Source organism: Rhincodon typus, chromosome 15 (genome assembly GCF_021869965.1).
Source record: "Rhincodon typus isolate 14 chromosome 15, sRhiTyp1.1, whole genome shotgun sequence".
Taxonomy (NCBI): Eukaryota; Metazoa; Chordata; class Chondrichthyes; order Orectolobiformes; family Rhincodontidae; genus Rhincodon; species Rhincodon typus.
The window spans coordinates 61831267-61852531 of NC_063346.1; the positions used below are offsets into that span (position 1 = coordinate 61831267).

General features: G+C 41.2%; 1 protein-coding gene across 1 annotated transcript; it reads left to right on the forward strand.

The window, feature by feature from the left end:
- Window positions 1-6732: 6732 nt before the first annotated feature.
- LOC125484938 (probable G-protein coupled receptor 139) lies at window positions 6733-12320 on the forward strand. Its single transcript, XM_048605580.1, has 2 exons — window positions 6733-6817; window positions 11425-12320. Exons 1-2 carry the CDS (start codon window positions 6733-6735, stop codon window positions 12318-12320), a joined length of 981 nt encoding a protein of 326 aa, XP_048461537.1.
- The last annotated feature ends 8945 nt before the right edge of the window (window positions 12321-21265 follow it).

Here is a 21265-nt window from a genome sequence, read left to right on the forward strand (position 1 = left end):
GACCTGCACCCCCAGTCCAGGCAGCATCCTGGTAAATCTCCTCTGCACCCTCTCTAAAGCTTCCACATCTTTCCTATAATGAGGCACCCAGAACTGAACACCATATTCCAAGTGTGGTCTAACCAGGGTTTTATAGGGCTGCAGCATAACCTTGCGGCTCTATAACTCAATTCCTCTGCCAACGAAAGCCAACACACCATACACCTTCTTTATAACCCTATCAATTTGGGTAGCAACTTTGAGGTGTCTATGGACATGGACCCCAAGATCCCTCAAGTTGTACAGAGTGTTAGCCACCCCACACCTCTGGTACTATGTCCACTTCTGGTAAACTCACCAGAGGAAGACTGTGACAGTACGAGATGGGGTACAGAGGAGGTTCACCAGGGTGTTGCCTGGAATGGAGAAATTGAGCTATGAGAAGAGATTAGATTGGCTTGGATTGTTTTCTTTAGAGCGCAGAAGATGAAGGGGGTCACGATTGAGGTTTATAATATTATGAGGCATTGGATCAGGTGAGTAGAGAGCAGCTGTTCCCTTGGTTGAGGGTTCAATCATAAGAGCGCATAGTTTTAGGGTAAGGAGCATTTAGTTCAGGGAGATTTGTGAAAAAAACTTTTTCACTCAGCTGATAGCTGGAATCTCGAAAGCACTGTTTGGGAAGGTGGCGGAGGCTGGAAATCATTAGAAGTTATTTGGATGTGTATTTCAAGTATCATAACATTCAAGGATATGGGACAAATGTAGGAAATTGTGATTAGCACAATTTTAGTGGTAGTGCAGACCCAATGTGACTAAGAGCCTCTTCTACACTGAATGAATCTATGAATCTTTGAGGAATGTGATGCAGTGCTCCCCACTAGCCTGGATGAGTGCAACTACAACAACACACAAGAACCTTGACGCGATTCAGGACAAAGCAAACAGCTTGATTGGCACCACATCCACATGCATGAACACCCTCAACTGACCCTCAGTAGATATAACATGTATTATCTACAAGATACACTGGAGAAATTCCCCATACAACATTAGACAGAATCTTCCAAACACACAATCACTTCCATCTGAAAGGGCACATGGAACGGATACATGGGGCCACCACAAACTACAAGTTCCCTTCTAAGCTAATCACCATCCGGACGTTGAAAAATATCACAATTATTTCAGGGTTGAAATCCAGGAATTCCCTCCATAAGGACTGCCAAGAGCCTATGAACTGCCATGGTTCATGAAGAATACTCCCCACCAACTTTCAAGGGCAACCATACACAAGCAACAAATGCTGCCCAGCTAGCAATGTCCGTATCTCATGGGTGAATAAGAAAAGTGCCTGTTTAAAATCCATATGTTGTACAGGTACTGGAACTCTTCGTTAATCCTGCCTGTTAAAACTAATGGTATCATGATTGTATAAATGTCCTTCTACTGCTTCCTGAATACTGGATTCAAGCATTTTCTGATGTTAGACTAATTAGCCTATCGTTCCCTGCTGTCTGTGTCTCTCCTGCCTTGAGCAGAAATGTTAGATTTGTAGTTTTCCAATCTATTTGGATGTTTTAAACAGCTGGATAATTCTGTATGAAACAAATACAATGTACAGCAGGGTCAGGCAAAGTCCAAGCGAGCTATAGTTGTAGGAGACTTGCAAGAAAGGGGCACAGGCAGGCCATCTGTGACCGCGTTCGAGTCAGCAGGATGGTGTGTTGCCTCCCTGCTGCCAGGGTCAAGAATATCCCTGCATGGCTGCATGAAATTCTTAAGGGGGAGGGTGAGCTGTTTTTGTTTTGGACATTGATACCAACAACATAGGTAGAAAGGTGGATGAGGTCCTGCAGAGTGAGTACAGAAAATCAGGAAAGAGGCTGTAAAGCAGGACCTCGAGGTTGGTAATTTCTGAGTTACTACCAGTACCACATGCTAATGAGGCAAGGAATATAAAGATAGGACATATGAATGCGTGGCTAAGGAGCTGTTGGAGGGAGGGGGAGTCTTGGATCATTGAGACATCATCTGGGGCAGGGGTGAACCGTACAAGAGGGATCAGTTGCACCTCAACTGGAGGGTAACCAATATCCTCACATGGAGGTTTGTAGTGCTGCTTGGGAGGCTTCAAACCCGGGTGGCAGGTGGCTGGGAACCAAAGCAGCAGGTCAGCAAGTGGATCGATTGAGGGGAAATTAGATGTTATGACCAGTGAGTCAGAAATGAACAACAAGCAGAGAAATGAACATGATTTTACTGATGGGCTGAAGAAATGGTTTATGTCAATGCAAAGAATATTATAGTTAAGGCAGATAGGTTTAGGGCCTGGATCTGCACATGGGACTATGGGCCATTACAGAGACTTGGTTGAGAGAGGGAAGGGATTGGCTGCTGAAATTTCCAGTGTTTTGTTGTTTTAGACAAGAGGCAGATGGATTTGAGGTTCAAGTCCATAGCTCCCTGAATGTGGGCACACTAATAGATTGTGTGGTAAAGAAGGTGTATGGTATGCATGCCCTTATTTGTCAGGGAACTGAATACAAGAGTCAAGATGTCATGTTGCTGATTTATAAGACATTGGTTCAGCCACACTTACATTATTGCATTCAATCTGTTCACCAGATTACAGGAAGGACATGGAGGCTTTGAAGAAGGTGCAGAAGAGGTTTACCAGGTTGCTGCCTGGATTAGAGGGAATGAGCAAAAAGGAATGGTTAGGAAAACTCAGGTTCTCTTCTCTGGAGCGGCAGAGGCTGAGCGTAAACCTTCTTAGAACTTAATAAAATTATGAGATGCAGATATGGAGTTGAGAGTCAGAGTATTTCAAGTTAAAGCATTACTAAAATTCATGTTAACAACATAGCAGACTTGAAGACTGTGTGGAATATGCCTAATCAGCATTCACTTAATATTTTAAATCAGCATTTTGTTCTCATGCTGACATTTCTGTTAGTGAAAACCAAAGCAGGTCTGGAAGAACAGCAGCTCATCTGGGACACAACATTGAGATCAAAAACTTCAAACTGTGTACCTTGGTCTCCATTTCGATAGCCTTCCACTCATCCCTACATCAGTATGTTGTATTCTTGTTTTTTTTTCCCTTAATCACACCTTCCCAAGATCTGTCGTATGTATCAGATCTGCCTTTGCCCCCTTTTTTTCCTGTGATAACTATGATTTCTACTTTTCCTCTGCAACCTTACTCAAGTCTGCTTTTAGGTCCCACTTGCTTCTCCCCACCTTTTCCCTGTACAAAACACATCAATCTTCCACCTTTCTCTTTGGTACTGAAGAAATTCAAAATGCCAACTCTGTTCCACGAGAAACTTGCTGAGTTACTTCAGCACCTTCTGCTTTTGGCTTGATTTTCCAGAATTTTTTGCTGCTGAGATAAATCAGTCTCCATGAACTATGAAAGGAAATACAAAAAGGGATCACCTGGGAAGGGAAAGAAGGGTAATCAGCCATGGATCAGACACCATCCTACAGACAGACCATCACAAAGGAATGGGGCTGAGGCAGGTGACACATTTGTAGGCGCAGCATTAAATAGAAAGAACATGATTGAACTGTGTGGAAATCAACTGATACCCAAAGTATAAGAAGTAAAATTGTTGCACTTCATTATGCAATTCAGATATCAGCATATGACAATTCTTGTTTATATTGAATAAAATTTAGTCACTTCAATCACTTCATCATTGAAAAAAGAGAATAAGGCATAATTGAATTTCTTATCCAAATTTCAGAATTGTTTGGGAAGGGATTGTCAAATAATCATTTTTCAGCTGTTCCAGTGCTCAAAGAAGCAGACGTCTGATGGGGGCAGATGTGGAATAAGACAATCGCTTTGTCATGGAAGATATGAAGAATTTTGAGTGTAGTTGAAGTGTCACTCACCCAGGGAAATAAGAAATTAAACACTGACACACAGTTAGAGTCAGAAAGGCGCAAAACATCTCTTCTCCCTTTGGGAGCCTAGAAAAGTCAGCATGTCCATGAGGATCTTTACCAAAATTTACAGATACAGCATGGAAAGCATTCTATCCCAATACAAAACGGCCTGATACAGCAACTACTCTGACCAGGACTGTAAGAAAATACAGAAAGTTGTATGCACAGCCCAGACCATCACGGAAGCTGACTTCCCATCCATGGGCTCCACTTATAATTCTCTTTGCTGCAGAAAGGCTGCCTACATCATCAAAGACACCTCACACCCCGGTAATGCTCTCGTCCAAACTCTTGGGCAGAAGATACAGAAGCTTAAAAACACGCACCAATATCTTAAGGAATAGTTTCTTAACTGATGTTGTTAGACTGCTGAATGGACTTCTCCAGCTTTAAATAATGGCGATCCTGCTTTGTGCATCTCCTGTGCAGTCAGAGCCTAGTACGACTTTCTCTGTCTAAGCATCTTATGACCTGCCTGTACTGCTTGCAAAACAAAGCTTTTCACTGTACTTAGGCACATGTGACTACTATAAATGCAATCAAATCAAATATAATCCTTAAACATTGCTGGGAAAGGTTTCATTCCGTGGTAACTCTTCATTTTGCACTTATTAAGACAATTCACACCAAATTGCATCGCAAATTGAAAAGAAAATTCATATTGCATGAGAGGTGACTGCATGTTGGAAAACAGTCAGACTTTGATTGGGAGGGGCATTGCATTGGAAAATGCATGACGTCATGATAATTGTCAGGTATTGATGAAATATGGAATTGAAGGTATTTTTCCTGATTGTTAAAGGCTAATTTGACAAATTTTTATCATGAAATGTCCACTGTTTCTCTTCGTAGATGCTGTCTGAACTGCTGAATGTTTTCAGCATCTTTATTTTTTCTTTCAGAGAAGTGTGCAATTTTCATCACACATCTGACTTCTTGATTGCAGGTAGTGCAAAGAGAGGAGGTTTATGTTCTATCACAGTATTTCTAGACTTTGTGTCTTATGTGGCTGTACCAGTCATTTTACTCGTCAATTCTAACCCTCAGGTTCATGATAGTTGGGTACTCAGCATGGTCTGTGTTGTTGAAAGTCAAGGGGTGATTGCTAGATTCGCTTATTTGGAAATCATCTGGGATTCATTCAAGAATACTGATGGAACTAAGGGAGCACATTAATGGGGCCTTGTATGAAATCTTTGTATCCTGTTTAATCAAAGGAGAGATCCCAGAGGACTGGAGAGTAGCCAAATTTGTTCCTTTGTTTTGAAGGGCAGCAGGGATAATCCAGAAAATTAAAGGCCAATGATCATTATGTCAGTGGCAGGGAAATTATTGGAGAAGATTCTTAGGGATAGTATTTACACACAGTTGGAAAAATGTGGACTTATTAGTGATAGGCAGCATGAATTTGAGTGGTAGAGGTTGTGTCTCACAAATTTGATTGAGTTTTTAGAGGAAGTGACAAAGATGATTGTTGAGGGCAGCAGATGTTATTGATATGTACTTCAGCAAGACATTTCTGAAGATCCCTCATGATAGGCTGGTACAAAAAGTGAATGCACATGTGATCAGTGAGCTGATAAGATGGTAAACACTGGTCATTTAGAGGAGAAGGTAGGTGTTTTGATCAGTAATATTGTGGTTGGCACAAATGTTTGGGGAGCTACAGATAGTGAGGAGGATTGTCAGAGGATACAACAGGATATAGATAGGCTAGAAACTGAAGTAGAGAAATGGCAGATGAAATTTAATCTGGACAAAAGTGACCTGCATCTTGGACCGTTTAATGCAGGAGGGAAGTCTACAATAAGTGGCAGAACACTTAGAAAAATTAACATACAGAGGGATTAGAGTACTGTGGATTAACTGTAATGGACCTATATTAGTATTCATCAGAGTTTTCCTCTTTACATACTCAGAGAAAGTTTTACAGTCAGTTCTTACGTTGCTCCTCAAGCCTCCTCTCATGTTCTGTTTCCCCTTCTTAAGGAAGTCGTTGAACCTCCTTTGCTGACTTGAAAACTGTTCACAGTCCTCAGGTCTATTCCTTTTTCCAAGCAATTTGAATGTCTCTCTTTTGCATTTAAGACCCTCTGAATTCCATCATGTGACACGTTTTGACTACTGTTCCCATTGCACTCTCATCCGACAGGAATAAGCTATTTTTGAAGTTCACCCATTTGTTCTTTCAAAGTTTTTCATTGTGTACCAACTGTTATTCATTCCAGTAACCTTTTTCAATACATCATAGTTGTTCATGCTTCATTGCATTGTAATTTCCTTTATTCAGATTCAGGACTGTAGTCTGTGAATCAACTACCTCACTTTCCATCTTGATGAAGGGTGCAACAATATGTGTGTGCATCTGCACCAGATGGATGGCAGTGGTACAGGACCACCAAACACCACCACCTTCTTAAGGATACTTAGGTGTGGGCAGGAAGTCCTGGCTTTGCCAAGGATGCCACATGCCAGGAAAGAATGAAATGAACATACTGTGGCCACTTTCAAAATCAGCCCTACGTCCTTACAGAACATTTTACAGATGTTCACACAGATGCTTTGCGGATTTTATTTTTTCTGGCTGCCTTGTGTTTCTGTGATCCCAGTCCACATTAGAGAGCTCTACAATCTATTCCAATACCATTTCTTTGCAAGTTTTACTTCTGTTTGTTCATTAGACTGTAAGTAATCTTGACCTAATTATGTCCTTGGAGGAATTCGTTGTTATGTATATAAACTCGTTGAGTTAGTTACAGTTTCAAGTGAAGCTTGAAGTATTTGACAAAGAAAATGAAGTATCCTTTCAATGCCCTACCAACACTTGCTGATGTTGAGTTCATTTACTGTCCTGTGCTCATTATTATTGGAGTACCTGGTAAGTAACATCTGTCCACTTCTGCGTACTTTGTCAACCATTTCTGTTCGAGAGTTAACTGTACTTGAGCAAAAATGGTGGTCAAAATAATGCCACTTATGACAAGTGTCTCTCTTTCTAAACTGTTCATTCAATCTTACCTAAATATTTTTCAACATCACCTACGAGCCAATCGGGAACCCCTATCAAATGTAATGGTATTTTTTCACAAAAAAACTTCATGATATTCCTTCTAATTTTTAAGTGTATTTGTGCAGTTTGAGTGATGTAAAAAAATTGAATTTGCTGATATCAAAGACTCGAACGTATATCTGAAATCTAATCCCATTTTTGTTGAATTACTCTACGTTCAAATCATGGAAACAGCCTACAGTCATTGATTAGACATGGAAACATGCAACTTTGAGGAAAAAGCCAATATTTAAGAAGAAAATAGTGCACTTGAATGAAAAAGAATCATAATTGAGCTCATAATTTAGTGATCATTGGCAACTGTTTCATTGTTTGCAGGTGAGTTATGCTGAAAAGCCACTTCCACTGATTGGAATTTCCTACCTTAGGGTCATACAGCTTAGTGAAGTTATCACCACAACCTGCTTAGCCATAATTTTATCCATGGTCTTCAGGCTCAAGTACTAAATGGCAACTCATTCTTGGACATACTTTGGTGTTGAACAAAGTATTTACCATTTCTCCTTGACCTTGTGGAATATGGATGTTGCTGGCTGCCCAGCATTTATTGCCCAACACTAGTATGACTTTGAGAAGGTGGTGGTAGCTGACACTGCAGTCCTCATGTTACAGGTAGACTCCCAGCTGAAAATTGAAGAATTTTGGCCCATCAACAGTGAAGGAGTAGTGATATATTTTCAAGTCAAGATAGTGACTGACCCTGTGGGTAACTAGCAGGGGCTGAATTTCCCATGTGTCAGCTAGATAGTTCTGAATGGAAGCACTCACTGATTTTGAAGGTGGAGTCAGAGGATCTTGGACAAATTTCTGCAGTACATCTTGTAGATAATACAGACTGCAGAGATGAAACTTTGTTGGTGGAGGGATTACAATGAGGTTGTTTTGTCCTGGATGGTGTCAAGCATCTTGAGAGCTGTAGGAGCTGCAACCATCCAGTCAAATGGGGAGTATTCCAGCACATTCCTGAATTGTGAATTGTAGATGGTGGACAGGCTCTGGGATTCAGGAGGTAGGTTATTCGCTGCAGCATTCTTAGATTCTGATTTGCTCTAAGTTTCATAGATTCATACAGTAATGCAGCGTATAAAGAGGCCCTTTGGCCCAAACTGCTCCATGCTGATTATGGTGCCCACTCAGCTAGTTCCAACTGCCGACCCTTGATACATATCCCTCTAAACCTTTCCCATCGATGTACCTATCCAAATGTTTTTTTCAATTTGCTATCATGCCTGCCTCAATCACTTTCTCTGGAAGCCTATTCCATATACACACCACTCTCTGTGTGAAGAAGTCTTGTAGCCATTGTATTTATTGACCAGGTCTTGTTGAATTTGAAAATAGACTGCTTCAGTATCTGAGGAGTCATGAATGGTGCTGAACATTGTACAATCATCAGCGAACATCCCCACTTCTGATGTTGTGATGGAGGGAATGTCATTGATAAAGCAGCTGAAGAACGTTGGGCATAGAACTTTATTCTGAGGAACAGCAGATCAGTCTCAAAACTGTGTGGCCATGGTCTCAGCTACGCCTTCTGCAGCTGGATCTTCAGCTTTCTGACCCACAGGCTGCAATCAGTGAAGGTAACTGCACCTATTCCACAATAACATACATCATTGGAGCTCACCAAAGATGCGTCCTCAGTCCCCTCCTGTACTTCCTCCACACTTACAAATGTGTTGTCAAATTCTGAATGAATGCCATCTACAAAATCACTGATGACACCACCGTAGGGCGACGATACCTAACAATTATGAGTCAAAACACAAATGGGAGATAGAGGCCTTGGTGATCTGGTGCAATGAAAACAATTTGTGTCTCAGTGTCGGCAAAATGAAATAACTGATCATCAACTTCAGAAAGCAAGGATGAGAACACACCTCCATCTACATCAGTGGAACTGAGGTTGACAGAGTGAAGAGTATCAAGTTCCCTCAGAGTGAAGATAACCAATGAGCTGTCCTGGGCTTCCCATGCAAATGCAGCAGTCAAGAAGGCACAACAATGCCTCTTCTTCCTCAGGTACCTCAGGAAATTGGGCATGTCCAGAAAGTCCCTCACCAACTTCTACAGATGCACCATTGAAAGCATTCTGTTCGGGTGCATAATGGCTTGGTACGGCAACTGCTCTGCCCAGGTCCGTAAAAATCTACAGAGGTTCATGCGCAAAGCCCAGATCATCATGGAAACCAAGCTTGCATTATTGGATTCTATTTATATGGCTCACTGCCACAGAAAGGTGGGCAACATCATCAAAACCCATCGCACCCTGGTAATGACCTCCTACAACCTCTTACGTCGGACAGAAGATACATAAGCATGAACACACGCATGAGCAGATTCAGGAACAGCTTCTTCCCAGCTGTTATCAGATGATTGAACAAACTGTCGGCTCAAATAATGTAACCTGCAATGTAACTTGTATGCCTTTAAGTCTTTTTGATCCGTATATCTTTTGCTTGCTGTGACCTTCACATACTGCTCGTTAACAAAGCTTTTCATGGTATTCGGTACACGTGACAATAAATCAATCAATCAATCATCCTTCAGATATATCCTGGAGCTGAGATGACTGATTTCCAACAGCAACGTTATCCTAGATCCCAGGAATAACTGTAACCAATGGGAGTTTGCATCTTGATACCCATTGATTCCAGCTTTGCTTGAGTCCTTAATGCCACACTTGGTCAAAGACTGTCATGGTCACCTCGCCTCTGGAATTCAGCTCTTTCGTTCATTTTTGAAGTCAGGAGCTGAGTAGCTCTGGCGGAATCCAATTGGGTGTCAGTGGGCAGGTCACTGCTGTTTGATAGCACTGTTGATGACAACTTCTATCAATTGGATGATCTGGAGGATTTGTCCTGCTTTTCACATGTCAAACACTGCCAGACAACTTTCCACATTGTCGCATAAATGCCAATGTTGTCACTGAACTGAATCAGCATGGCTGGGGTTCGGAAGCAGAAATCTTCAGTATGACTGCTGTTACGTTGTCAGCACCTGTATCGTTTGCAGCTTCCAGTGCCTCCAATTGCTTCTTGAAATCATATAGAGTGAATCAAATTGGCTGAAATGTGTCTTTGGAATGCTGGGGATCACTGGGGCAGGCCAAGATGGATTATTCTGTTGGCATTTTTGGCTAAAGTTTGTGATGAATACTTCATATTTATCTTTTACACTGATGAGCTTAGCTCTTTCAACATGAAGGATGGGGATATTTGTGTAGCCTCCTACTCCTCAAGATTTTTTTTTAATTGGACATGGTAGATTTCAGTCATTGGTTGTGGGATCACTTAGTTCCTTCTTTCACTTGTTGCTTATGCTGTTTTTTTACGCATGTCGTCCTGTTTGATAGCTTCACCAGGTTGACACCGCATTTTCTGATGTGCTCCTGCTCCTGTCATGGCCTTCTCCACTCTCCAGTGAAGGAAGATTGATCCTCAGGCTTGATGGTAATGGTATATTGGAGGATATGCTGGGCCATGAGTTTGCAAGTTGTTTTAGAGTATGAATTTGCAGCTGCCGATGGCCCACTGTGCCTAACGGAAGCCCAGTCTTGAATTGATAGAACTGTTTGAAATCTGTCTGATTTAGCACCATGATAGTGCCATGAAACAGGACGGAGGGTATTCTCAAAGAGAATGTGAGACTTTGTTTCCACAAGGGCTCTGCACTGGCCACTCTTAAAGATACTGTTATGGACCAATGCATCTGCAGCCAGCAGATTGATAAGTATACTTTTTCCCTTAATGTTGGTTCCTTCATCACTCACTGCAGACACAGTCTAGCAGCTATGTCCTTTCGGACCTGAACAACTTGATCGGTAGTGCTGAGCCATTGCTGGTGGTGAACATTGAAGTTCCCCAGACAGAGTGCATTTTGCGCAATAGCAACTGTCAGTACTTTCTTGATGTGTTATTCATTGTTGAAGAATGCCAATTCAACAGCTGAGTAAGAGCAGATCATGATAATCACTGACATATTTCCTTGCCCAAGTTTAATGTGATTATATGAGACTTGATGACATCCAGAGTCAATGTTTTTGACTTCCAGAGAAAAATCCCTTCAGAGTGTTTACCACTGTGTCACCATCTCTGATGGGTCAGTTGTGCCAGTGGGACAGGACATATCCACAAATGGTGACAGTGGTGTCTGTGACTTTGTCTGCAGTGTAATATTTGAGTAATCATGCATTTATTTGAGATATATATTCCTTCAGTTTCTTACAAATGCATATAATAATATTTTTTCAAAACATTGCCTGTGAAAAACAGCTGTAGAATCAAATATAATTATCAAATATTTGATGAGGTAAATTCAGCAGAAGATATGGTTAAACTCATGTGTTCATCCAGATATACACCTTGTTATCTCTTTATTAAATACAACCACCTGGTTTTCTTTATGTGTTCAAGTTAACTTGTTGGCGATTGTGATTCTGTCGCGGAGGAATTGCGGTCTCTCGAGATGTATCACGTGTTACCTGACAGCTATGGCGGCAGCTGACCTCCTTGTTGTCATCTCTGATGTGATGCTGAGGTGGCTTATCATGTATTTCCCAGTATCCTTCCTTGATATTACTTATGTCTGCAGTTTGGTTATGGTGCTCATTCCTGCAACCACAATGAATTCTGTCTGGTTGACTGTTGCTTTCACCTTTGATCGATTTGTGGCTATTTGCTGCCAGGAGCTTAAAATCAAATACTGCACCGAGAAAACTGCAGTCATGATTATTGTAACAGTGAGTGTGCTGAGCTATATTGAAAGCATTCCCTGGTATTTCAAGTTCCAATCCAAGTATATCTTTGATAACCTGCCATGGTTTTGCATCACAAAAGCAGAGTATTACATTTCAAACTTCTGGACATTATATGGTGTATTCCATCGCGTTCTATCCCCTTTACTGCCATTCGTTATCATTCTTGTTCTGAATACTTTGACTGTCAGACATGTTTTAGTAGCAAGTAAAGCCCGCAGGAGACTCCAGAAGGACAGTGACAACGAGAAGCACAGTGACCCAGAGATGGTCAAACGCAGAAAATCCATCATTTTACTCTTTGCGATTGCAGGCAGCTTCATTATTTTATGGTCCCCTTATAATACATGCTTACTTTATCAACGAATTGCATTACTGCATGATTATCCTCCACTTTCCCCAGCTGCAGGTACCATCGGATACCTGCTCCAGCTCCTCTGTACTTGCACAAACACTTGCATATACACAGTGACCCAGACGCAATTCCGAGAGCAGCTAAAAGCAGTTGTGAAGCTCCCTTTCACTGTGATTCTCAGATCCATCAATAGGATGTGACAATGAGGAATCAGATGACACCAGCTTATAGGCTAACAGGTTTATTTGAAATCACATGCTTTCGCAGCTTCATCAGGTGAAGTAATGAAGGAATATTGCCTCGGCACTTTGAAGGCTTGCGATTACATATAAACCTGTTGGACTCATTATGGACAAAGCCAGAGCTCCTCAGAATATTTTAGGAAGGTGGCTTAGACACTGACATTTTCTTATTTTAATGGTAGATGTGAAGTGGATGCTCCAGGTGTGATGCAACTAGTCAAACCACTCCACGTCAAGCAAAAAAAAATAAACAATAGAGTTAAAACACAAAGGAAAGAAAGAGGAATTCAGATGAATTTAACTGCTGGAAAACTTAACCGTGTAGTATGTACAGTAACTATTACTAATTAACTGTTCCAATAAAGTGACATCCCATAAACATACACCTTGTGAAAAAGGCAAATTTAAACACAGATTCTTATAGGCAAGTTTCCAATCCAGAAGGGAACACCATCAAGAGAGATTTCAGAGAAAGGCCCAGTTAGGAATCATTTTCTGAAGGTCTCCGTCTCAAACATGTTGTGACTTGTACAGCTAAAAAAGAAGTAGAAAGCCTGATCTGGGAGAACAGACCACTCCCCTTCCATTGTTAAACTGTTTTTTTTAAAAAAATGCTTCTTAACCTAGACACTTTGACACCTCTGTCTTTACCACCTCTCTTCAAAAAAGAACCAGGATAAAAGAATCTTTTTAAAGTGAGAGGATTGTCACAGTCTACAGCCGGGTGTTGCATGACTTCTGATTTTGTCTACCCCAGTTCCAAACCAGGACCTCGGCACCTTATCATGACAGTTAGCATATAATTTGCCTTTTGAAGAAAATTTTGTTTTCCTCTATCCATTCACAGGATGAGGGCATTGCTGACCAGGCAGCATTTATTGCTGATCCCTAATTGCCCAGAGGGTAGCTCAGAGACAAACACATTGCTGCGGGTCTGGAGTGACATGTTGGCCAGACCAGCGAAGGATGGCAGTTTCCTTCCCTTACTCTTCTAATGACATGAAAGGATAATTGTCAGAACAGGTTTTGAGCAATAATGTCAATGACCAGTCATAATATGATTTGATTTATTATTGTCACATGTACCAAGTTGGACTGAAGAGTATTGTATCGTGTGCTACCCAGACAAATCATGACTTACAAAGGTATATCAGGCTAATGGAACAGAATGCAGACAGAGAAAGTGCAGAGAAAGTTTAAAATAGGAGATGTCCATTCATAAGTCTGTTAACAGCAGGGAAGAACCTGTGCTTAAATCTGTTGGTTCACATTTTCAAACTCTTTTTTAAATCTTCCGCCTGATGGAAGAGGGAGGGAGAGAGTATAACAGAACAGGACAGGAGAGTCTTTGATTATGTTCGCTTCTTTTCCGAGGCACCCGGAAGTGTAGATCGTGACAATTGAAAGAGGGCTGCTTTTCGTGATGGACTGGGCTGCATTCACAAATCTCTGAAATTTCTTGCAGTCTTGGGCAGAGCAGTTGCCATACCAAGTGATGATGCATTTGGATAGGATGCTTTCCAATCAAATGGCTGGCCACACTTAATGGATGAAACTGTTCCCTCACATTCATCTCTCCAGACTTCCCTCCAATGAGACAGTCCACCCTGTTTTTTATACCATTAAATAGCAGCTATGAACCTGTTTGCACCACACAAATGGAGTCCACTGCAAGAGTCTATCTCTCTGTTTCGGCCATTTATTTCCTGGTGGTACATACACATTATTTACTCTGCTCTTTATAACAAACAATCACTTATTTTACAGACTTTGCCTGAAAAGTGGCAAGTAACATTTGCGCTACAAATGCTAGGCAATAACCATCACCAATAACAGAAAATCTAAACACTGACACTTGACATTCGATGGTATTATCATCACAAAATCCTTTGTACTCAACATCCAGGCGTTTATGACTGACCAGAAAGTGAGTTGGGCTAGTCATATAAACAGAGTGGGAACAAAAGCTAGGGAACAGAGTCAAGGAATGCTGCAGTGAGGAACTATCCTTCTGACTCGCCAAAGCCTGTCCAATATCTACAATACTCGAGTCAAGATTGTGATGGAATATTCCCTACTTGTCTGGATGAGTGCATCTCCAATGATAGTCAAGAAGCATGACACCATCCAGTATAAAGCAGCCTGCTTGACTGACATTACATCCATAAGGGGACTTAGCTTGGAGTAGGAGATGGTCAACCCCGCAGTAACAGCCGGGAGGTGGGGAAGGACACAGTAATCGATAAGCTGCAGGGACAGTACAAGAATCTGCAGTATGGCTCCAGTTATTGTTATAAATTCAAAAGTTGAGAAAGGCTCTGGTTGGTGAGTAGTGGTCAACTAACAATTACTGATTAACCTTTTGTTTAATAGGCCTAGAATCTGAGTTGGAGTTCACCCTTTCATGGCACAAGTGATAGAGTATGAAGCCTCACAAAATAAGAGATGTCATGAGAGGCCAGCCAAACGGAATGTGAAGCTTGATTATGTGGAGAGTCCCTGATTCTTCCAGTGTCCTAGATGACCACATATGCAGAAAATGTTCCCAATTTCAGAAGCTGGAGCTCCAGGTCTCAAAGTTTGAGAAACTGATTGCAACATTCCGGCATATCCACCAGGCTGAGGATTACATGGATAGCATGTTTGGAGATGTGTTGACATCGCAATTCAAGGGGCTAGAGGAAAGGAGTGAATAGGTCACCAGGCAACCCAGAAAGAACAGGCAAGTGGTGCATGAGTCCCACGGGGGCACATCACTGACTGGTATTACATTTTGGAAGATGGTGTGTCTGCTGCTGTCTCGGAGGAATGAAGTCAGAGACAAGTTTCTGACCTCACTAGAATCTTGACTGTACAGAATGGGAGGAGGTAGAAAGGAAGAGCAACAGGAATTGAGGGTTCTTTAGTCACAGGAGCAGACAAACAATTCTGCACCGGAAGACATAACACCAGGATGGTGTGTGGCCTCATTCGTGCCAGGTTCAGGGATATCACTGAGAGTCTTCAGGGCATCCTGAATGTGGAGGGTGATGAGTTAGAAGTCTTTGCACATGATGATATCAATGATATGGCCAAAGTGAGGAATGAGGTCTTGCATAGAGAATTCGGGGAGCTAGGCAGTAGATTGAAAAACAATAATTCAATCATTGTAATCTCTGGATTATTGCCAGTACCACATGGTAGTGAGTTTAGAAGTAGGACATGTAATGTGTGGCTCAAGAGTGGATGAAAGAGGGAGGGTTTTAGATTCCTGAATCACTGGGACTGTTTCTGGGGAAAGTGGGACATGTACAAATGGGACAGTCTGCACCTGAACCTCAAAGGTACCAAGAGTTTTTCAGGGTGGTTTGCTCGTGTTATTGGGAGGAGTTTAAACCAGCCTGGCACAGGAGACACAGCATATCGATGAAACTGAGACCCATCATGTTACAGTGAAGTAAACAATTCATGGTAAGCTCAGCTATGTTGAGTGTCAAGAGAGAAAGGTAAGGCTGGATCGTCTTTACTTTAATGAGAGGTGTTTAATAGGTAAGACTGCAGAGTAGCTAGTGTAGATTGATGCAGCGAAGTATGATACTATGCCATCACAGAAACATGGTTGAGGGAAGGTCTGGACTGGCAACTCAACATCCAGAGTATTGAATCATGAGGCAAAGCAGAGACGAGTGTAAGAAAGTGTGGTGATGTAACAGGATTAACTAAGGAGTCACTTACTACAATAAGGAGGGATGACATTCTTGTAGGATGCACAAAAGAGGCTTTGGGAGTAGAATTTAGGAATGATAACGAGGCAGCTACTTTACTGGCCCCCAAAGATTGAGCGGGAAATAGAGGTGCAAACATGTCAACAGTTTACAGAGGTTTGCAAAAGCAATGATCAGATAATTATATGAGGGAATTTCAACTTTCCCAACATAAATTGACACAGGCATAATGTCAAGCATTTTAGAGGGGTTGGATTTCTTGTAATGTATCCAGGGGAGTTTTTTGTCTCAATACATACGAGACCCAACAAGACATGGTGTGACGGGACATCTGCTTCTGGGGAAAGAAGCCGGACAAGTGTTTGATGTGGCAGGAGAGTAACATTTCGGCGACAACAACCACAACACGATATCACCTGATGAATTGTCTATATTCTGAAAGTTGAGATTTCAAATAAACCTGTTGGACTGTAACCTGGAGTCATGTGACTTCTGACTAAGGACAATTCACGACTGGATAAAGACTTTTATCAAGTCCAAAGGGAGCAATTCAATTGTACCCTACATGAATACGGGAAATGCAGGAGAGAACTTAAGAAATCAATTAGAAACGCAAAGAGAGGTATGAGAAAGGACTTGCGAACAGGATTAAGTAGACTCCAAAGATATTTTATAAACATATTAAAGGGAAGTGGTTAACAAGGGGAAGTGTAGGGCCATGATGGGCCAAGAGGCCAACCTGTGTGTGAAGCCACAGGATATTGGAAGGGTGTTGAATGAATACCTCTCTTCACCTTCACCCTTGTAAAGAAGAACATAGGTATGGAATTCAAGAAAAGTGGCAATGAGGAATCAGATTACACCAGCTTATAGACTAACAGGTTTATTTGAAATCACAAGCTTTCGCAGCACTCCTCCTTCATCAGGTGAAGTGATGAAGGAGTATTGCCTCAGCACTTTGAAGGCTTGTGATTACAAATAAATCTGTCGGACTCATTATGGACAAAGCCAGAACTCCTCCTTTAAGAAGGTAGTCTAGCCGCTAAAGTTTTCTTATTTTAATGGTAGCTGTGAAGTGGATGCTCCAGGTGTGATGCAACTAGTCAAACCACTCCACGTTAAGCAAAAAAAAATTCAACAGTAGAGTTAAAACACAAAGGAAAGAAAGAGGGATTCAGATGAATTTAATGATTGGAGGACTTAACCATATAGTAGATATAGTAACTATTACTGATTTACTGTTCCAGTAAAGTGACATCCCACAAACATACCCCTTGCCAAAAAGGTAAATTCAAAAGCAGATTCTTATAGCCAAGTTTCCAAACCAGAAGGGAACATCATCAAGAGAGACTTCAGAGAATGGTCCAGTTAAGAGTCATTTTCTGAAGCTTGTAACCCTTCTCAGTCTCAAACATGTAATGACTTGTACAGCTAAAAAAGAAATAGAAAACCTAATCTGGGAGAACAGGCCACTCCACTTCCATTGTTAAATTGATTTTTAAAAAAAAACATAGGGGTTCTTAACCTAGACACTTAGACACCTCTGCCTTTACCATAACTCTTCAAAAAAAAGGACAAAATTATCTTTTTAAAGTGAGAAGATTGTCACAGTCTATAACCTGGTGTTGTGTGACTTCTGATTTTATCTACCCCAGTTCCACGACACCTTATAAGGACAGTTAATGGACAATAGTGAGCCAAGTGGGGTTTCCGACAATTGATAATGGATTCACGGTCATCATTAGTTTTTAATTCCAGCTACTTATTGAATCCAAATTCTATTGTCTGCCATGGTGGGTGTTGAACCTCGCACCCCAGCATGTTTTCTGGGTCTCTGGATTAACAGTCCAGCGATAATACCATGAGGCCATTGCCTCCCCATGCCACTAGGCCATTGTCTCCCCATGCCACTAGGCCATTGTCTCCCTGTAACTCCCCATACCATATTACATACATGCAGTATTTCAGAATTTTATTTTTTTGTTATTCCTTTACAGTGCAATTAGGTCCCTCTACGTAGCAGCATTCTGTCAGAAAATGCTCTTTATTTATGGCTTTGCTTTTCAATTCTTCCTTTGAATGTGGACTCCTATACGTTTTCCCAAATTGTATTCTATCTCCCAATTTTTGTCCAACCACTTCACTTATCACTACCTCTAAACAGACTCAGTCATCTTCACAACAAGCTTTCTCAAATCCTGCATGATCAGCAAATCTTATGACAAAGTATTTGGTCACTTCATCCGAGTCATTAAATATAGACCATATATTGTTGAACTCGAGTGCTAATTGTACAGATGTACAGCATGTAAACAGACCTTTTGGTCCAACTTGCCCATTGCGACTAGATATCCTAAATAAATCTAGTCCCATTTGCCAGCATTTGGCCCATATCCCTCTAAACATTTTCTATTCATGTACCTATCCAGATGCCTTTTAAATGTTATAATTGTATCATTCACGCGCCACTGACTGTGTGAAAAAGCTGCCCCTTAAGTCCTTTTCAATTGCTCACCTCTCATCTTACACCTATGCTGTCTAATTTTGGATTCTCCCCAACTCAAGGAAAAGACCTTGTCTATTTACCCTATCCATGCCCCTCATGACTTTATAAAACTCTGTAACACCGCCCCTCAGTCTCTGATGCTCGAGGCAAAATAGTCCCAACCTATTCTTTACGCAGAGAGTAGTGGGTGCCTGGAATGCGTTGCCAGTGGAGGTGGTAGAGGTGGGCACAATAGTGTCATTTAAGATGTATCCAGACAAATAGGTGAATGGGCAGGGAGCAGAGGAGTACAGATCCTTGGAAAATAGGCAACAGGTTTAGATAGAGGACCTGAATCGGCGCAGGCTTGGAGGGCTGAAGAGCCTGTTCCTGTGCTGTAATTTTCTTTGTTCTTGTTCTTTGTTCTATTCAGCCTCTCCCTGTAGCTCAAGCCCTCCAACCGTGGCAACATTCTTGTAAATCTTTTCTGAACAGTTTCAAGTTTCACAACATCCTCCCTATAGCACGGAGACCAGATTTGTACAGTGTTCCACTAGTGGCCTAACCAATGTCCTGTACAGCCGCAAAATGACCACCCACCTCATATACTCAGAGCACTGACCAATAAAGGCAAGTATTACAAATGCCTTCTTCACTAACCTATCTACAGGTGACTCCACTTAAAAGGAACTATGAACCAGCACTCCAAGGGCTCTTTGTTCAGCAACACTTCACAGGACCTTACTATTAATTGTATAGGTCCTGCCCTGACTTGTCTTTCCAAAATGTAGCATCTCACAAGTATCTAATTAAAACGCCATCTGCCAGTCTTCAGCCCATTGGTCTGTTGATCAAGATCCCATTGTGTTGTGAGGCAACCTTCTTCGCTGTTTGCTACAACTCCAATTTTGGTGTCACCTGCAAACTTACTCACCAGATCTCCTACGTTCACATCCAAATCATTTAGATATATGATATAATGCAGTGGACCCAGCACCAATACCTGAGGCACACTGCTGCTCACTGGAGGAAGAAAGTTCTGGAATTTGAACCATTCCTGTGTTTATCTAAACTATTAAGTTACAGTTTATAAGGCCTAAGCAAACTTTGTTTGAAAGTTCACATGAATTTGCATTGTGGCTTGCATGTCTTGTCAATAATGAGGCAACAAAAATTGCGAACTAACAGTCATTCCAGAACTCCAAAATTCAACATATAAAAATAAAAGTGTTCTTACACTCATTTCTCTGGATCTATCCTTGTCTCTCTTGTTCTCAGTTTAATGGCTCTTTTGTACGTCCTTTGTCAGACTTGGTTCTGAAATGTATTTAGAACTGATTATTATTTAACATGAATCCTTTCCTGTTCTTGATAATCTCCAAATGTCTATTTACTCAGAGAACTCCATCTGTCAGTTACCCTGGTTTCTGCTTCATGGAATATTACCATTTCTTCTGCTAATTTTCTTTTTTGAATCAGTTCAATTGTTTACTTACACTTCACCAATAACAGAAAATCTAAACACTGACACTTGACATTCAATGTTCATTTTGGTAATGGTGATAATGACAAGAAGAAGTAAATGAACAATTTAGTATCTGAAATGTTGTTGGGGTTGTACAGGTTAAATCACAAAAGAGAATGATTATTTTTCACACCACTATTCTGTTACTCATGACTTCAGTGTGTGCTATCTTCAAATTATCCTTATATCTCCCCATCATTCAACTCTTCTCTCTCAGAATTAATGCTTATTCTGATACTATATATCTCTCTTAGATAGTTTGTAAAAAGAACTGTAACTAATATCAATTATTATCCAACCAAGATGTACTCCTGGAGGATGTGTTTTGTATGTGTAAATGGTGATCACCTTTTCAGATAAGTGTGGACTAATCACTTCCCTCTGAGTAAGAAGTATCCATTCAATCTGCTTCCAACACTCACCGACGTTGAATTCATTTATTGCCCTGCAGTTGGGTCTATTGGAATACACAGTAAGTTACTAATACCAGTTCACTATTTTGCAATGAGACAAATGTTTATGCTTTGACTACAATGCACAACACAGCTGCAAATTGTTCTTCAAACTGTCAGAATATATAACTGCTTTGTTATGTTTTTTTTTCATGCAAAATAACTTGCTTCTTTCTTGAAAACAAAGAACAAAGAACAAAGAAAATTACAGCACAGGAACAGGCCCTTTGGCCCTCCAAGCCTGCGCCGATCCAGATCCTGTATCTAAACCTGTTGCCTATTTTCCAAGGATCTGTTTCCCTCTGCTCCCTGCCCATTCATGTATCTGTCTAGATACATCTTAAATGTTGCTATCATGCCCACCTCTACCACCTCCGCTGGCAACACGTTCCAGGCACCCAACACCCTCTGTGTAAAGAACTTTCCACGCATATCTCTGTTAAACTTTTCCCCGCTCACCTTGAAATCATGATCCCTAGTAATTGAGTCCCCCACTCTGGGAAAAAGCTTCTTGCTATCCGCCCTGTCTATACCTCTTATGATTTTGTAGACCTCAATCAGGTCCCCCCTCAACCTCCGTCTTTCTAACATAAATAATCCTAATCTACTCAACCTCTCTTCATAGCTAGCACTCTCCATACCAGGCAACATCCTGGTGAACCTCCTCTGCACCCTCTCCAAAGCATCCACATCCTTTTGGTAATGTGGCGACCAGAACTGTACACAGTATTCCAAAT

Excerpts from the sequence above, each read along its gene's own strand:
- LOC125484938 (XM_048605580.1), top strand. The coding sequence starts at position 6,733 with ATGAAGTATCCTTTCAATGCCCTACCAACACTTGCTGATGTTGAGTTC. Across the intron at positions 6,818-11,424 it reads CATTATTATTGGAGTACCTG|TTAACTTGTTGGCGATTGTG; the intron begins GTAAGTAACATC and ends TATGTGTTCAAG.